A 20,190-nucleotide genomic window follows, 5' to 3' on the forward strand; every position below is an offset into this window, starting at 1 on the left:
CGCTTGGACCACGTTTACACGTTTCTCGCAAATCCCCTTGCTTGCTTGGGTAGCGAATCTGATGAGCTGCAGCTGCCGAAGCGTTATACCACCTATACTAGAGCCCATGCATCCAGGGGTTGTCGACTGGCCATAGCAAATGCCCCCGACGTCGCAGCCGAAAACAGAGGGAGCACTATCGATATCTACTCTTGGCTGAAGCAACACTAGGTCGACAACAAAGCTGTAATAAGTATAAGTTTTACCTGTGACGTTACCGGATTCTTAGGTAATTATCTTCTCAAATCAATCGGTGTGTTCGATTCGGAGTTTCCTTCTGAATGTAGTAGAAACTGGGGAGTCGAGATAAGTAAAGACGTGCAGATTCGTTTGCTTACGAAGTTACGTGCAATCTAGCGAGAATTACCAGCTGTACATACCAGCGCCATATTATTATGCATGTATGCCGTCGAAAATTCAGCCAACCACCTGGCAGATGCACGATGCAGTCTTTGACCCCGCCCCTTGATCACCGTGATATCATCAGCACATTCATAGATTCTCATAACAATAGATCACGAACACTAGATTGTTTCCAAGCCGCTGTTAGAAGGATAAAGCTGTGCCAAAGAAATAAAGTCCACTTCCTTTATTTTTTTATTAGGAGAGCACAAAAGTTATCTTCCGATTAAATTCTTCCTCCGAGAATAAAAATGCTTTTCAAATTCAACTTAAGTTTGAGCTAGACCCGGCCCGAGTCACGTCCCCATAAAATTAATGTGGCTATAAAATTGGAGGTTTTGTCTTTTTAATTTGAGTCGTAGTCGATCAAGTGCAAATTGCATGAACTTGATTAGAAAATATTTACATTGTCTAGATCTAGATCTAGGTCTAGTCATTAAAAATGTCGCGCCATTAATATATTTTGTTTGTACAAACTGCCTTGTAAACTAATGTATAGATCTAGGCCTAGACCCCTAGGGCCTACCTGTAAATACAATCGTGCAGTCTAGAGTCGACTCTTATGATTTGTTTACTTTTTTTATTTTTTTTTATTGCAATCACTTATTTTGATAATTTTACCATAGCCTAGGTCTATAATATATTTATTATATATTTAGATCGACATGTATGAAAGCCTTTTATAATTGAAGGCTTAAAGAGCAAGTCCACTCCAAAAATAAGTTACTTCCAATAGAAGCAGAAAAATCGGACAAAACAATCAAAAAAAGTTTATGAGCAAAATCGGATAACTTAAAAAAAAGTTATGAATTTTACTGACATCAAAAACTTTGAAAATCACAAGTCAAAGGCAACTCACTCACGTCTGTGACGTCATTGCCTCACTATCCTCTAATTGTTTTCTTTATATTGATAATATGAATTTCCAATTTCCCCCCTTTAAAATCTTATTTTCTCACACCAGCATCCAAGATATAGTAATATCTTTTTGTGTGGATGCACTATAAATATAGAGTAATTATTTTTTCAGTTAAATCATGAAAAATGTGAATTTTGATAAACTTTTTATAAACAAATCAATGATTATGAATACACAATATTCAGAATAATAGTATCAATTCTTCTAAGTTTATAAAAGATTTGTGAAATGTGCATGCAATATGATACAAATCATATAACCTGGGCAAAGGCATGGGGAGATCAAGTTTTGGGGGATAAAGGGAAATTAATGGGATAGAAATATATAAAGTAAATTGATAAATAGTAAGACATTGACATCACAAACTGATAACCAAATTGGCAATTTTTGTAGTGATTTTCATTGTTCCATAGTTTTTCACAATTTTTCAAAAATTTGTAACTTCCTTATAGTTACCGATTTAACTCAAATTTGTTTTGCTTTGTTTCTCTTGTTTTTCTGCATCTATTAAAAGCTAATTATTTTGGAGTGGACTTAGCCTTTAAAGACCTAGCTGGGACACGTCCTGGGTCATAATATTAATGTGACTATAAAACCGGAGGTTTTGAGTCGTTGTCAATCAAGTGCAAATTGCATGAACTTGATTAGAAAACATTTACATTAAAAATGTCACACCATATTTTGTTTGTTCAAATTGCCTTGTAAACTAATGTAGACCTACCTGTAAATATAGTTGTGTGGTCTAAAGTCAGACTCTTATAATTTGTTTAGTTTTTTACTGCAGTCATTTATTTTGATCATTTTACCATAATATTCAATATATAGCCTGTTGTAGAGACATAAACTTGTCTTCATAATTTTTTCCATCATATCACGTCAACACGGTTAATTACATGTGTGTAGGCCTACATCTGTGTATTTTCACAAGACAGAATATAAAGAACTCTATTGACAATTAAGTTTCATTATTTTTAATAGGGTTTATTCAAGTTATAACTAATTAATGAAGTAGCTCTCAATGATGGGCAAAATATGTTATGTTTTAATTTTTATGAAATTTGGGTGAAATCTTTTTAATCTAAAACTTGTCAACAATTAAGGCTTTATTCTGTTTTATGTTAATTTAGACATTAATTTTCTGTCTCCCTTCGCAGAACTTTATATCATATTTAATATGAGAACTTGTTGGTTATATTCATAGAAATCATCTAAACCCATTAGACATATGGCAATGATAGACTTTTTCTCATATTTAAAATATATACTTTTCAATGTGACTTACAATTTTCTTTAACAACATTATTTTCTGTTTAAAAGCAGGAGAGCATAATTGCATAATTGCTTTGTGTTAATAAAATACATGCCTATGTTCTTCTTTCTCTAAACAGAGATATTATCTAAGTCTATAATTATGATATTATTACTGTTGATGACAAAGAGCCAGTATCATTTTGCCTATTCTACTAGATATTTATCAATTTTAAAGATATTGAAGGGAATTATGATGAATGTGAAGATTCCATCGCTGCAGGCAATATATCAGTTCTTTGGAGGCGCTTATATTTGTATATGTTACCTGAGAAATGCAACACTAAAAGTAATAGTTGAAAGATAAAAAGTGTCCAGATATTTTTTACTGACCTCAGAAATGCAACTCTATGAATAGATTCTTTTTGTCGTTAAATATGGACTGGTTCTGAGCAATAAATTAATGCAAAGTAATGCATTTTGCATCACCTCTTGTGAGCCAGAATTAAATCTGTGTTTTGATTATGGGTTAACGTCTGAAAGTAGACTTCAAAGACTTACTCAGGTAAGATAATCTCATGAACTTTGACCAATTGATATAACACCATGCAAACGACAACAGTATTAGATTATCAGTTATTTAAGTTAGATATTAGATGTCCAAATACATGTACCATTCTTCAGTTGCCTGTGAACTCGGTTGGTTCAATAATTGTGCTTTAGGTATTGTAGACTATTCTCTGACAAGTAATTTTCAAAATGTAGAAACTTTATGTAAATTAATAGAAAGGCATTATCATATGTATACATTCCTTAATAGTTCCAAATGATTGGTGTTCTATATCAGTAATGTGAGGTAGTATGTACATGTACATGTATGTAAGTGTATTTTCATATGAAGTGTTTATTCCTTCTTTTATTCATTGTATATGATGACAAGTACATTGAAATACATGATGTTATTTGCTATATAACATGATTATGGCATCCTTTTAAATGTAATGTGCATGTCTGTTGCCAAAATGTTAAGAGAGAAATCCAGCCTGATATAAGTTAGTTTTAATGAAAGGAGAGAAACAGCCAATACAGGATAAGAAAATTATGACTTTTTATAGTTGTAATGCAGTCAAACACAATTTTTCAAATCTGTGATATTCACTGTACCTTGCAAACACCTCTCCCTGTTGATCTGAACAAACTACAAAAAATTGTCATACTTTTCCATTTCAATGCGATTTCTAAAGAGATATATTTCAGTATACCTGCTAGTCTTCAGATATGTTAATATATTATGCATACTGGTGTATGGTCTGTACAGGTTTCACTGCAATCAGTATTGTATTTGACTAATGATCAGTTTCATTGACACCATTTTATATCAGGATACACCTTCAGCAACATGGGTTTGATAGTCCAAGTGTGTAAGGTGTTAGGACTGGTGTTGATAGGACTACTTACCATAATGCTCATCAGAACAGCAACCTTCCCGTCCAAGCAGCCAGAGGTGACCGAGTGCAAGGCCTTGGACACAGACTTCATCCAGGCGGACAAAGACCTCATTAGACGGTTCCAGGAGGCCATTAGGATCCAGTCCATCTCCTGGTCCAGGTTTGAGATAGAGCTGGACGAAGTGACCAAACTTCATCTCTTCCTGGAAAAGAGTGAGTTATTAAGATGGTTATAATCTAGTCCAGTGTAGTCCAAATGATTAGTCTTAACCTGGTCTAGTCTGTCTCCTGGTACAAATTTGAGATAGAGCTGGACGAAGTGGCCAAACTTCATCTCTTCCTGGAAAAGAGTGAGTTCAGATGGTTATAATCTGGTTATAATCTAGTCCAGTATAGTTCAAATGATTAATCTTAACCTGGTCTAGTCTGTCTCCTGGTCCAAGTTTGAGGTAGAGCTAGATGAAGTGGCAAAACTTCATTCATTTCTGGAGGGAAAAAAATTTGTTCTTAATTTAGATAAGTTAGTCTTAAACTAGCTCAGTCTGGTTTACAAAAATAATTAGTGTTAATCTAGTCCAGTTCATACTGTATGTGATGAGGGAGTATGAAAAGTCCCAGACAAATTGATTTTGTGACGAAGAAATGAATGAACAGTAGTTAGTAGTTAACAACATCTGTTTCCTGTCAGTAAAATGTTACTATTGATAATACTAAAGTAGAAAGCAATTGATCCATTCAAACTGATTGTTTTATGCAATCTATGAATCACAAAGGGGGAGCTATTGTTAAAATTGGTAAAATACTAAGCTTTTGGCTCTTTGCTTGCTCTTGCAGGTTTTCCTCTCATCCACTCATCATCCCTTGTTACCAAGGAGGTGATCAACGGCCACAGTCTCCTTTACACTGTGCAGGGTAGTGATCCAACACTCATGCCCTACATGCTGGCAGCCCATCAGGATGTGGTCCCAGTTAAGGACCAAGACTGGGACTATCCACCCTTTGAGGCCAGGGAAGTTGATGGGTACATCTATGGGAGAGGGACTATAGATGACAAACACGCTTTGATGGTAGGTAATGTCAAGGACGTGTACCTTATCTGTTTTCAGAAAATGTATACTGGTATGTATTTGATCCAGGGGGGTGTTTCACAAAGCCTTTTTTCAAAGACAAATGACAAATAAAATCAGTGACAATTAAGTCTGCTGATAACTATGCAATCAGAAGCAAGGATTTCACTAGCTTACAACGAAAACTGTCATTTGTCTCTGCATGATGACAAGTTTTGTGAAATACCATCCAGGACTAAGAGTTGGACTAATTTGGCCATTAAAGCCAGAGAGGTGGATGGGTAGGCCTTTATATCTATCAGACAGGGACCATTGTTTGACAAACACATTTTAATGGTTTTATATGTACTTTATTTTTGATTGTGTGATAGTTGTTGGGTAAGCCATTATGATATCTTCAACTACAGTTTTGGCTACAATGATAGGCTTTGCCACAATAAAAGAGGTATTTATATTAAAAAAGCATTTTATTAGTAAAATATACTAGTATACTTAGGAAGAATTTAACGTCTGATTGCTTTTAGATTTGTGGTAGATTATTCTTTAACACTAAATGCAAATACATACAGGTCATATGTCACTCATATCCTCTTGTTCTTTTGATTGTTTCATATAGCCTATCTCCCTATCTCAATTCTTTTTCTTTTATACTCTAGGGAATCATGGAAGCGCTAGAATTCCGTCTGAAGCTCAAACAAATTCCAAAAAGAACCGTGTATTTAGCGTTCGGCCATGATGAAGAGGTAAGCAATAACAGAAAAGATAAAAGTGATATATGCTCTCTGTTTTTTGGGGGGCTATTGTCTCTCTATATTTTGATGGTATTTTCTAGAATTCTAGAATATTTTTCTTATGGACAAATGGAAATTATACATATCTAAAGGCTAATGGTTTGGAACAAAAGACAGATGTTAAATATATATTCAGAGTTAAAAATAGTCAAAAGACATATTTTCTGTGCTGTTTTTCACTATTTTAAAACTAGTTTTACACTATTTTATTTTGACTAGGGCTGTATCTAGTTTGCACATTGCGTTATGCATTTAACCATGCATAAGCTAGCCCAGTCACTTACATCATACATGTAACTAATTACAAGTACCAGTATGTGGGACTTTAGCCCAGAGTTTTTTTTATAGCTGTTGCACTTCATGTGGTACATTTCCTCATATTCAAGATAATTCCATATATGCTATTTCCTCCAAATGAGTTTTTTGAAACATCTGAAACTATTATATTTCTTCACATTTCTAGGTATACGGTAAAAATGGGGCTGGCAAAATAGCCGCAGAGTTGGTGAAGAGACGTGTCATGTTTGATTTTATCTTGGATGAAGGAGCCATCATAGTGAATAACATATTCAAAGGTCTGGATAAACCTGTTGGCCTGTAAGTATTCTCACTGTATCTAGCTATCATTTGCTTAGAACCAGATGGGTATTGAATGATGTTTTTCAACATTTGCTTCAATAGGCCATTTTTGTAATGTTAACCAAATTTGATGTCTTTTTGAAGTGCCTCGATACAAATTATTTCATTCACCTGATAAGAATAATAGTACCGGTATTTCAATAGACAGAATCTGAACTGCATACATAAATTGTTGTCAGGTAGGACAAACATCATGGCTTGACCTACCTAGCAACACTAAATATATGCGGCTTGCATTCTGACGACTGATATACTATTATTCTTATTAATAATTTGTATTGAGGCACTTTTGCATTAAATTTGGTTACATTACGAAAATGGCCTATTGCTCTCGGTTCTCAGCAGTCAATCAAATATATATGAATAAACATTTACATTATTTACCATCTGGTTGCTCATTAATTGTCCTTTTCAAGTGCTACCAGTATACTCATGAAGTAATTATTTATGCGGAGAAGTCTGGCTCCCAGAGACTTACAGGTGCATTAAGGACATTCCTGGAACCAGGAACTCCAGACATTGTGCATGGTGAATACATTACCGGCTGGCTATTTTAGATGCACACAAATATTACATTGATCACACACGTCATGATCAATCGGCTCAGAAAATGCTGATGCCAAAACAAAAAAGCATTGTATGTGTGAATGAATGGCATGTGGGTTGAGAAAGAAATATATTCAAGCAACGAATGCCTCTATGCTCACTGACATAAAGTCTGTCTGTTGTATTAAGATACAGCATTGTATCTTTTTCAGGGTTTATACCTCGGCCTCGCCACCAAACCACCTTCAAACTAATACTCTTGGCAATAGGACATTTTCGTAATGTAACCAAACATAATACACAAGTCTTTGTGAAGTGTCTCAATACAAATTATTTTATACACCTGATAAGAATAGTAGTATTTCAATAGTCAGAATGCAAACTGCATTTATTAAGTGTTGCTAGGTAGGGCAATACATAGCGTTTTTCCTACTTGGCAACAACTAATGTATGCAGTTAGCATTCTGACTATTGAAGTACAATTATTCTTATCAGGTGAATGAAGTTTGTATCGAGGCACTTGACAAAGACGTATGCATGAAATTTGGTTACATTACGAAAATAGCCTACAGTATTCTGGACTGGATAATGTAATTATGTTGTTCGATCTGTTCTTGGTCAGTGTCGTTGGTATGACTAATGTATGCCAGTAAGTTGGAGACTATTATAGAGAAAGAATGCATAACCCATGGGTATTAGATGCATTGACATGCTTGTTTTCAACTAATGATGATGATGATCATAAAAATGTAATTTCCTAGAAATAGTTTAAAATTGGTTCTTCCACACACACAGCAATTGATCATCATTGCTTTTGTATTTGTATATGAGGTAGGAATAGTAACTGAGCATTTTAATATGTAGAACTTACCAGTAAACTTTACAATTAATTCTGATATCCTTACAGCGTCTGTGTGGTGGAGAAGGGCATAGTGACATTAAACCTGAGCGTAGAAGCTCTACCAACCGGCCATTCATCTATGCCAACTCCCGAGACCAATATCGGCATCTTGACCAGGGCACTGAGCAGGTAAGCATAATATTAATTTTGCAATGATAGTTTAATTAACACTGCCTCCTTTCCAAGAGGCTATTAGTAATTATAACAAGAAAGCAACAATAAATCATAATGATAACATTAACAACAATGATATTGATAATAATAATAATGATAATAATAATAAGAGTAAAATTCTATTAATAATACAAATAATGATGATAATATAAATCTTTAAAAAATATTAATAATAATGATAACAGCAGCAACAATAATAACAGCAAGAACAAGAACAAAATTAATAATAAATATTCTTAGTACAGTACACAAAAGAAGAGAAAAATGTGCACATAACGTGTATTTGGACAGAAAAATACAAACATGTGAAATCCTTCATGGGGGAGTGGGCCTGCTAAATGCTTGGAAAATGATTTTATATTGTCTACAATAAAATGTTTTAGGGCATATTCCAAATTTTGTGTGCACATTATCGCAATAGCCATCTTCATGGTAAATTGGGAAATGGTTCTCATTATATGGATAAACTATTTTTTTTACAGACTTGAACATCATAGACAACCAATTCTTTTTGGTCATGGGCCGGAGCAACAGATGTTTGAACATCTTGCTTCAGAGGTAAGATGCTCATAGCTATCTCGGACAAGTTCATCCTCGGAGCTTGCTCTCTCTCTCTCTCCCTGTCTCTCATTCTGTCTTTCTGTTTTTCTGTCTCTCTGTCTTTCTGTCTATCTGTCTGTCTTTCTCCCCTGTCTCTCTCTATCTGTCTCTCACTCATCGATCTCACTCCCCAATCCTCTCTCTTTCATAGTTCCATTTTGGGCTCACTCTGTATTCATTTTCTATAAAATACTAAAACTACAAAATATACCTGTACTGCTATTTTAAGCCTAAATCAAAGTAGAGCTATGACCAGTGGAATCCAGAAAATATTGGTTGGGAGTTAGTTGTTAAGGGGATTGTTACACCCACAAATGTAATAACGCCCACAAATCTAATAACACTTTACCCACAAACGTAATAACACCCACAAATGTAATAACACTTTACCCACAAATGTAATAATTTCACCTACAAATGTAATAATTTTGAATCACCCACAAATGTAATAATGACTTTACCCACAAATGTAATAAATTTGAAGGGATAGTTTGTCGAATTTGTTCAAAACTAAAACCCTGTAATAAAGCATGGGTACAGCTCGCAGTCTTTACTCCAGACCCGGTTATTTCAAAAATTTCAAAAATCTTTAAAACTAAGACCCCATAATCCTTTTCCTGTGGACTAACTGTTGTTGTTGTTTTAGTTTATAGGCGTTTGTCATTCAGAAGTGAACATTTACGCCTCTTCTCTTAGGATTTTTATTCCTTTAAAATTAGATTTACTTTTTTTGATATATAGATTTGGATAAATTGAATAACATGAGAATCGAGCGTAGTCTTTCTTCCAGACGCGGTTATTCAAAAGTAAAAAAAAAAAAAAAAAAAAAAAAAAACTTTTTAACTAAGACCCCAACATCTAAACTACGACCCGGTAATAAAGCATGGGTTTAGAGCGTACAGTGTAGTTTTTCTTCTAGACCCGGTTATTTCAACAACAACAAAAATCTTCAAAACTGAGACCCCATCATCTTATTCCTGTGGAAGAACTTCTTCTTCTTCTTGATTTGATTTTGTTTGGCAATCAGTCACACTTGACTATTTTTGCCACACACTATTTTATGAATTATTTATATACCGGTAGGGTCTATATACATATGTACATTTCATGTCGTAAATGACTATTTTTAGGATTCTTTCTCTTTCCATCCCCTTTCCTGATGCTTATTTTCTTTTTATTCCTTTTTTTTTATAGAGAAAATTCAATAAATTAATAAATAAATTTGGAAAGAGACGGCCTAGGCGCCTAGCAAGTTGTACGAACACGAGTATTGAGCGTAGTCTTTCCTGCAGACCCAGTTATTCAAAAGTTAAAAAAAAAAAAAAAAAAAAAAAAAACCTTTTAAACTAAGACCCCTCCATCTTCCAAATTAAGACCCGGTAATAAAGCATAGGTATAGCGCGCAGTCTTTACTCCAGACCGGGTTATTTCAAAAATTTAAAAAATCTTCAAAACTAAGACCCCATAATCCTTTTCCTGTGGAATAACATGAGAATCGAGCGTAGTCTTTCCTCCAGACCCAGTTATTCATAAGTAAAAAAAAAATAATAAAACTTTTAAACTAAGACCCCACCATCTTCCAAACTAAGACCCGGTAATAAAGCATGGGTTTAGAGCCTAGTTTTTCTTCCAGACCCGGTTATTTAAAAAAAAAAAAAATCTTCAAAACTAAGACCCCATCATCTTATTCCTGTGGAAGAACATGGGTATAGAGCGTAGTCTTTCCTCCAGACAGGGATCAGGTAGCTTTAATTGTCTCAGATTCTGAAACAAAATCCTGGATTTTGCAATGAAAATTATAAACCTTTAGGTCAGTCAAGAATCACATGACTGTTACAAGCCGATCACCTGTCTGATTATCAAGATATTTATGATTAGAAATCGAAACCAAATTTTGCATTTTCATAACACTACAGTCCATTGGGGAAAAGGAGTAAGGTAAAGACGGTCACTCAAAGATTTTTACTTTTTTGATGCACATCTTGATCATTTTGAAGCGCAATTTTTTTAAGGGCTTCAATATTACACCATATCACAGACACTGATAACATGTATGGCTGTGCATCTCAGATTTAACATTGTTAACCGATGCATTTAAAGGTTGCAAAGAGGTTTTTGGAAGTTTTTAAAGGAGAAGTCCACCCTGATAATAATTGGTTAGATAAAAGCAGAAAAGTGGGAGAAATTTTAAGCAATGTCTGATTAAAAACAAGAAAGTTATGAATTTTGGAATTTAATTTGACGTGACAACCCAGAGGCCCAAGACCCAAGAAAAGAAACCATGCACCGCTATATATTGGTTACACTGAACTGTAAGCAGGCAGGGTTCAATCTGCAATTTAATAAAGACAAACAATAATAAGTCATCTTGCAGAAACTGACTTGAAAGTAACATATCATGTATCAAATTAAATGTACCCTGACAATCCTAATGGCCATCTGTCATCATACTAAAGGAAAAACAAACAATGCCTTCTTCACTCTAAATCTGCCTAGATACATGCAACAATGACTCACCGACAGTGGCTCTGACACTCCTGAAGGTCATGTACATTATCATGCGCGACCGTGCACTATAATTATACACTGTACACGTGTGCAATCTTTCACCTGAACAACTCATTCATGTCATTATTTCATCACGTCATATTAGTGTCATAAACTTTATATTTCATCAAGCTATCTGGCTATAAAGACAATATAACTCATAAAATTTAAGATAACACAATAATTTCTACTTACCCTGGTACATCATTGGACTTGTATCACAAATCAAACGAAAACATAGGCATCTCTGGGCAGCAAACTTTCTCATGACGTGGAGAAATAGTAGCACACAAAATTCACTACACCCTCAAGCGGCCAAATCCAAACCCTATCGATAAAGCGCCGCTTCTGACATTACAAGCAGCTGCTTCACATGAAATATAGAACTTGTCATCAGTGAAAAATGAATTAGCAACACTGTGACGTATCTTGCGAGATCCTCTCCAATTTGCAACTGAACGCCCACTATAAATTCTTTAAAATTGGTTGTAGACATTTTTTTTGGTGGTCAGAAGTCTGCAACCGGTTTTCACTTAATTATGCAACATATTATTTTAACCTTTTGTTATATTTTCTAACTTTGCAGATTTGTATTTGTTATCTTTTTCGATTTACTTTTAATTCTTGTCATTATAAATTGATAATAGGTGCTGCAATATTTCTAATTAAGCTTGTAAAGATACTCTTATTATCATTAACTTTTTACATTGAGGCAGTCAGAGGATTGATTTAGATAAATGCTACTACCTGGATGGATGTTTGATAAATTTGTTTATATACCTCACTTAAGAAATCCAGCCATCTGATTGGTCGAATTGCATTCATAAACTTCAACTGTTCCTGTAAAATTCCCGGTAACCATGCATAAAACATTTAATATTTTTAATAACCATGGTTATTAAAAAAATAGGTCAGCCTCCATGGTTACCCCATAGGTTTACATGTTAAAAAATGGTTTGAGCGATCGAGGATACCGTATGTGTGCGAAGGATTGGTCGGTAATTTCAATACAATTGAATCTCGATCGATCTTACCGACAATTTTATCTTGCATTGTTGACATGAAGACGAAAATAAACTTCCAAAAACAAAAAAACAACATCTGCCGATAGATCTTGATCTAAGTTCGTGCCAATATGCATTGCAAAAGTAAAAGAAGGGTGCTTTTGCGAAGCATTCATCACGCCGAAGCCGGTTTCAATCCATTTTAATGTATATATTGTACAAAACTGCCACGCATGTGAACAGCGCGCGATGGCCGAGTGGTGTAAGGCGTTGGTGTAATATTCATCACTCATTGTACGCAAGGGTTCGACTCTCACCTTCGACAAAAAAAAAAAAAAAAAATTATTTTTTATTTTTTAGTCTATTTTTTTTCGGCATATAAAAGTATTAATGACTGCTTTAATATTCGAGAAATAGTTGTTTTCATACGCTCTCGGGAAGGTTACAATTGGGCTATTCCCCTCGGCAAGCCTCGGGGAATAGCACAATTCTAACCTTCCCTTGAGCGTAATAAAACAACTATTTCTCTCAAAGCAGTCATTAATACTATATTATAAATCATTACTTTTCTTTCACCTATCTGTTTCTTTTACAGGCCAAATTTCCTCTTCGTTTCATCATTACCAATATGTGGTTTTTTAGGCCTCTCTTTGGATGGTAAGTTTACATCTTTAAAAAAATAACCTTGAGTTAATACATCCTAATCAATATATGTTTATGCATAAATGAACAGTATCTGGTAATTAGAAAGTACCTATTTCCGAGTGATAGAACAAAATAAACTAAAATGGACCTCAAGGTGATGGCTTATGAAGTATGTTGAAATCCTCTTGATGAGTAAATTCATCCACAATATACAGTGTATATGCCTCTTACGAAATATGAGGTGATAAAATGATATACCGTATTTGCTGGCGATAAGACCGCAGCACTGCATAGGCTGCACCCCAACTTTGACATTTCGTAGAGGGAAAAAAATTAAAAATAAATCATAATTTTGTTGTAGAACACTTTTTTTTTTCTTCCAAATTCATCAATATTCTTATAAATTTACAAAAAGTTTACCTCAAAAATGATCTTAATTTAGCAGATCTTCATCAACTTTTAAGCTAGTACTGTATCACACGCAGATTTGGTATCCTACAATACCCCTACCACGATGCGCGGTGTAATCCGGAATTGCGTTTTCGACCTGCGCAGTTGCGTTGTGCGGCAGCTAGCTCCGTAAGTATAGTAACGGCCTGTCCCTTCTTTTACTTTTTGGCGATGCAATGGTACGGACTTATATCTAGGTCTATCGGCAGATTTTATTAGAAAAAACAAATTCATGTCAACTATGCATCATAAATTTGTCGGTAAGTTGTTTGGAGTTATTCTAGAATTGTCCTGTACCGTTGTCTAGTCATCTTAGTCCCATATGTTCAAATGGACGTGCTGTTTTGACTGCTGCAATTTTGTTGTTGTAGCGTAATAACCGCACCCCTACTTTTTGATATTTTTTCTTCCAAAAACACTGCGGCCTTATCGCCGGCAAATACGGTATGATAAATTTGTGCCATATGGTTTTGTAGACTGGGATGCCTGTGGTTAGCAGCAGACACCAGGCCTTATGTTGCACAATGCACATACACGTTTCTGGTGTAAATCAATTAGGACTCGTATATTCACATCAGTATGTTATTGCATATTCAAGGCACACATGTTTGTAGGAATATAAGATCCCAAAGATAATATTCAAAATTTTACTGCATAACACAGGACCAACTTGTACCATGTGAATAGAGGACCTAAATAAATGAACCGAAAGGGCCTCAAATTTTAAACAATTCACAGGGTTCTCGAACCAAGGATGTCCTCGTTTTGCGAGGGATGGTTGAAGTGAAAATACAGTTCTTATAAGTGTCCTTAGTACCGATTCACTCATGCACACAATATACTGAGTATTCAGCAATTTTTAAAATTATTTTTCAATGTGCTTTTTGCTAGGGTATTGACCAAGTTGGGACCCAGTACCAATGCTTTTGCCAGAACCACAACTGCTATTACTATGATTCATGGTGGTTTTAAGGTATGAGCCTCTTACTTCTTATTGATTTATTGGTTTATTTATTTAGTACTATTTCAACAGGGTAGCCCCATCAGTAGATGAACTACCGTTATACTTGGGGGCCCTATGTAAAGTAACGATACGCGAGGCATATTTGTTACACGGTGAAATAATATTCAAGATGGTTTTTCCTAGAATTAAAACATTAATTTACAATATACATATTCTAAAATTAACTACATGTAGTAGAAAAAATATACCAATTAAAATTTAAGTAATTGTTTTAAAGAATTTACTGAAGTGCCAAGTATTGAAATTTGTAATTGTTTTTTCCTGCATCCTGCTTCCTGGAATGATTTGAATCACCTGTTAATACACTATGGGTTAAATCAACCAAGTACATTAATATACATTTGCCACTCTCCACCCAGGTGTTAAATGGTAACCTGGTAGGATGCCAACATTAATGTGGTTGGATTTAGAATGTGTGCATCTATGAAATTGCACCTGGCTGGAATACTCCCAAGAGAAGTAAAGAACATGGCCAGGGTAACAATTATTGCATGTAAAAGCACTTAGAATTTCAAGTGCTATACAAATGGAACTACAGTATTATTATTACAGGGTTATTATTAGTGTTATTATTGCTATCATATGTGTATTGTTTGTTTAAAGGGTGAGACTGCGTAAATCTAGTATTCAATAACACAAAGTTTATGCCCTTATGCCTGCCAGCCGACAATTTAGTAAATTACTTAACCCATTTCTAAACGGTGACTTTCCTCTAGACCAACGTTCTTCCTCCAAATGCCTGGGCTATAGTCAACCACAGGGTACACCCAGCACAGACCTTACAACAGGTAAATCAAGACCAGACATCTTTGTAATACTCTTCCTTACTAAAGGCTCCTGTAGGTTTATATGAATACCCATTATGAATCGATTTCACTTGAACAATGTTTCTCAGAATAAAACCTGTATTGAAGTAATCTGCAGAGACCACAGCTTTGAAGATTGTGGTTCTTTTCTCCATTCGGTAGTCTGTAGATATGGATTTCGCTATAACTCTATACATGACTTTGCACTATAGTTCCTCCTATGATGTAGAGATGTTGTGGTCTAGTGCATACAGCCCATCCAACCAGGTAGAGTAATTGGGTACCTGGCAGGTATTAAAGGTACTATGTCCCTTTTGCAGCCATCCTCAAATTCTGTAGAACTTTGCAGGAATTATGAATATGTCATGTATGTCCTATCTGTGAAATTTAAACATTAGCAGTGTCTTCATATTCAAATTATGCAAGGAAACCTGTTTACTTGCTAGAGTTCACTGTCAGACACTATTGAGTGACTGACTGGCTTTTTTCGTCTTTGGTAATAACATACATGAAAAGAGTTGTAAATGGTACATGAGCATTTGTCTACATCATTAACCCACTTCTCGTGATGGCCAAGATTAAACTGATTGAATCTTTGCACAGCATAAAACGTATGACCATTCGGTACAATTGTCTGAAAATCAAGACTATTACTTTTGGGCTCTATAGCCCTAAAGTCGATTTGACAACTAATAGTCGTTATTTTCCCACTTGAAGACATTTTCAAGCCCTACCTTTTTTAGGGAAGTTCTAAATTAGTATTATCTTTCAAATGCAGTTGGAATTTAACTTTTTCATTTTTTTGGCCTGCAAATGGGACATAGTACCTTTAATTCCTTGAAATACCGAAGCACCATAATGGCAGCCATGCTTAAAGTAAGGGTAATAATTGAGACGTGCCAGGAGAGTGAAGTGCGACAGACATGAGCGCTATACAAGAAGCCCCTATTAAAGGGATCCGGTAACTTTGTCTCAGATTCTGAAACAAAATCCTGGATTTAGCTCATGCTGCAATGATAATTATAAACCTTTAGGTCAGTCAGGAATCCCATTACTTTTTCAAGCTGATCGCCTGTCTGATTATCAAGATATTTATGATTGGAAATCGAAACCAAATTTTGCGTTTTCCTAACGATTTTCATACTACAGTCTATTGGGAAAAACGAGTATGGTAAAACCGGTCTGTCAAAGATTTTTAGCTTTTTTGAGGCACTTTTTGATCATTTTGAAGCACAATTTTGTTTTAGGGCTTCAATATTACACCATATATCAGACACTGATAACAAGTAGGGTCCTGCATCTCAGATTTAACATTGTTAAACGATGCCTTTAATATTACTACTATTATCATTTTCATTATTATTCTGATTAGGTTGTGGACCATGATCATAGCATCATCAATGATGACAGAGTGAAGATCAAGGTTGAAGAAGGCTTGGAAGCATCCTTCATCTCACCGTATGATCGGGACGCTCATGGTTATCAGGTCATCTCTCACAGCATGAGACAAGTCTTTCCCTCAGTCCTGGTAGCGCCCGGTGAGTTTTCATTAGGTTCTTTGTCATGTAAATACAGAGGAGGACTGGTCAGGTGATCAGACTATGAAAGGAAATGTTTGGAAGCAATAGGCCATTTTCGCTTCCTATTCTGTGTGAGTTTTATACTGAGAATATATAAACCTGTTTTGGTGATCGGTACACTTTAATGTTCTTCCTTGCTTTAAATCTGCCAGGTGTAATGATCGGCAACACAGACACGAGGTATTACTGGAACCTGACAAAGAACATCTACCGCTTCACCCCAACCATTGCCATGGGTACGGAGGACCTCAAGCGTTTCCATGGCGTCAACGAGAGAATATCGGTCAGCAACTACGAGAAGGTCGTCAATTTCTTCTATCATGTGATGCAGAACGCTGATGAGATGGCCGTCAGCTTGCCACATGGTCACTCACAAGAATTATGAATCACAGGAATTACAATTATGTACTTATATATATATATATATTCTGATGTGCTCCATATTCCATCACGGCGAAATAATAACAAATGTGGTATCATCAAGAGGAGCAAACTCACCTTCTAATGATTTTAAACAAAGCGATGAATACCACGAGAAGAGAGATATAATTAATCATACTTGAGTTTCCAAACCTTTTTTGAGGGCTTTATATAAAATCAGCTAAATAAACAGTGGAGTGATCGATGAGGAGACTCTGGCCACTCATGTTCGAGTTGTGCAAAATATAGCAAATATTACTTTGTTGTGAAGCATAAAACAAAAGGATATATACGCCATGATGTGACCAACTGAGACCAAGTTGACCCCATCATGGCTTATATACAAAGTGTCCATGAAAAAAGGAAACCCAAGTTTGCTGTTACATTACTTGAGAATTGCATAATATTATTATTTCGTTAATTTGTCATAATAGGAAAGCTCGATTTCTCTTCTTTTGAATGACACCAATAATAATGATATTAACCTATTAGCGCAGACACTATGCGAATATATTCTTTTAAAGTTGAATAAAAATTGGGGTTTAGCTTTGATTTAAAAGTACTTAACAATGGTAATTTCCTAATTGAAAAAAGTTTTTAAAATGTACTTATATAAACATAAGAAATGGTAGAATTCTCTTATACCATGTCAAATGACAATCTTATTTCTTGTTTTTCTTTTTTAAATATCTGAGTACAGATTGATTTATACAGTAGGCTTGCGGATGCACCATGTGAGAGAGAGGGAGGATTGAGGAGTCCTGAAATGGACTCTCGCTAATCTTTCTTGAGGGTGTGTAGTCCTGAAAAGGACTGTTGGTGTAGTCTTGAAAAAGACTGTTGGTTATGTTGCTAAGCTTATAGTTCTAAGGAGAACTATAGCGCTTGGAGAGGATGGGTGGCGGGATTGATTTACGATTCAACAACTCATAATTTATGTAGAAATTATTTACCATTGTTAGGGGTAGAGTGGTTAGCTAGATTAACTAATACCGGTAGTGCACATCATTAATTCACCTCAGGAGAGGTCCTGTGCTGTAACCAAAATATTTTACCATCTTTCAATATCTAAAAGTGCATTTAAATCTGTGTGTGATTTATAACCTGTTGACTACTGAACTGTCTCATTCTTTAGTACAGGAATCACCTGGTTCCAGTAGACAATGGCTTAATAGCCTATGATATCTTGATATCTGCATGTGTCTTTCATATGAGAACCTGTACTTCATAAATGTTGGCAGTACCAGTACTAACTGTTGCATTTTTTTTGTTAATGTTTATTTTTTAGGGGGGGGGATCAAATTTAATGATTAAACTGTTTGGCTACTGTATTCTGTAATCGTTTTTCATAAATCACTTAAGAGGTTAATCTGATCTGTGATGTAACTTGAAAATGAGTGTTCACCATCAATAGAATAATTACCTGTTCTTGGTGAGCTTTCACTTGCCAGCCTTATATGTTTTATTCAGGGACTGTGCTGTTCCCACTGTCAGTGGGTTCCTCAAAGCCAGCAAGTATTATATTGTTTTTATTTATAAAATTATGATTTTGAACCATAGAAGCGATGGTTTTCCCATTATGTTAGAATTACTTTTTGAGGAGCTTGCCATATAAAAGAAATAACACAGTTTACTTTCTGAAGAGAGTACCAAGTAAAATGAAAAAACATGAAGTACATTTCATGTTCTAATTTTAGTGCCAGATTTTTAAATCGCACATCGTAATAGATAGAATTCTATTTTGCAATAAAAATGGAAACTTATGTGTATATTTTGATTAGTTTGAGAGAATATGTTTTATCTATGAAAACATATGTGTCTTATTACTTCCAGTTGTTTTGTGCACATCATTCATGGCACAGACTATTTGTGAAGATAGAAAAAATATTCATTTGAGTCATTGTTTAGATTTTGTGTATAAAATTACTGCAATAGATTTTCTTCTGATTCAAATCTATCTAATCTTATTTGAAGATTGAATTTTAGTCAGAATATATTTTGTCTTCCATGATTGCAAAGAGCTAATCGTAAGTTAGAGAATGTATTTGTTTAATTGTGTGTTTGAAATTCAATTACAAATTGTTTTATTCCATGTTACAACCATAACCAATACCTAATAGTTGGTGGAGATTATGTTGCTTTCAATATTTACATTCTGAAATAATCAATGATAAAAATAGATTTATTTATATAGTGAAGGTGCTATATAAATAAGTCTAGTGTGATGCAAAATATCATACTGCTATCCATGGCTTTATCTGAGCTGCCAAGATATGGTTGAGGAATTTGTTCAGCCGGGTACCCATTCACGTCAACAGGATGAAAGTGAGGTTAGTGCTATTATAAATGGCAGGGATTTGAACCCATACCTTGTGATCCCGCTGTCAAGTGACTTATCCACAACACCTCTGCGTAATTTTTGGATACTTTTATATACTTTGTTTATGATATACATGTAGCTTGTGGAATATATTTTAATTCACAGTTATGCTGTAATACTATAAATACTTGTGCAATTTACTTAATATTGATTCAATACATTCAACTACATGTATGGTCTTTTTAAGGTAAAAATTGAAAATATACGCTAAAAACAGTCCAAAAAGTTTATGAAACTTTAAGAAGTTTATGTGTGGCAGCAGTTTTATGGAAATTGATGATGATGATGATGGTGGTAGTGGTGGTGATGATGTTATTAGATATGTTTTGTTTACAAAGGGTAGCCTCATCAGTACTGTTCTCCCTGAGGGCCCTGCAATCATATTATTGCTCAGGCTTTGGCTGAGCAACCATGACAAGGCGCTCGAGCATTCAAGAAATTTCTTCCTAGCAGCTACCTATTCACTACACCTGGGTGGAGAGTGGCAAATGTGGATTGAAAATTGAAAGGATTGAAAAGATTGAAAGGACATTAAAACAATCTTTTTACCCTAGGAACTT

General features: G+C 34.9%; 2 protein-coding genes across 2 annotated transcripts in view; one reads left to right on the forward strand and one right to left on the reverse strand.

Moving 5' to 3' along the window:
• LOC579576 (mitochondrial 10-formyltetrahydrofolate dehydrogenase) overlaps positions 1–436 on the reverse strand; it is a 30,733-nt gene extending 30,297 nt beyond the window's left edge. The window contains exon 1 of the mRNA XM_011667290.2: positions 246–436. The gene's annotated coding sequence lies outside the window, so the exon portion shown is untranslated. The remainder of the gene's footprint in view (positions 1–245) is intronic.
• Positions 24–17,987, forward strand: LOC579513 (N-fatty-acyl-amino acid synthase/hydrolase PM20D1). Its single transcript, XM_030972120.1, has 12 exons — positions 24–268; positions 3,991–4,269; positions 4,891–5,123; positions 5,780–5,866; positions 6,378–6,511; positions 8,007–8,129; positions 8,657–8,732; positions 12,921–12,982; positions 14,312–14,393; positions 15,161–15,232; positions 16,623–16,788; positions 16,983–17,987. The coding sequence occupies exons 2-12, from the start codon at positions 4,008–4,010 to the stop codon at positions 17,213–17,215; spliced, it is 1,530 nt and encodes a 509-aa protein (XP_030827980.1). The 5' UTR covers positions 24–268; positions 3,991–4,007; the 3' UTR covers positions 17,216–17,987.
• The last annotated feature ends 2,203 nt before the right edge of the window (positions 17,988–20,190 follow it).

This window comes from Strongylocentrotus purpuratus, unplaced genomic scaffold (assembly GCF_000002235.5).
Source record: "Strongylocentrotus purpuratus isolate Spur 01 unplaced genomic scaffold, Spur_5.0 spur5_scaffold_6, whole genome shotgun sequence".
NCBI lineage: Eukaryota > Metazoa > Echinodermata > Echinoidea > Camarodonta > Strongylocentrotidae > Strongylocentrotus > Strongylocentrotus purpuratus.

Excerpts from the sequence above, each read along its gene's own strand:
- LOC579513 (XM_030972120.1), top strand. The coding sequence starts at position 4,008 with ATGGGTTTGATAGTCCAAGTGTGTAAGGTGTTAGGACTGGTGTTGATA. Across the intron at positions 4,270-4,890 it reads TCATCTCTTCCTGGAAAAGA|GTTTTCCTCTCATCCACTCA; the intron begins GTGAGTTATTAA and ends TTGCTCTTGCAG. Across the intron at positions 12,983-14,311 it reads TTTAGGCCTCTCTTTGGATG|GGTATTGACCAAGTTGGGAC; the intron begins GTAAGTTTACAT and ends GCTTTTTGCTAG.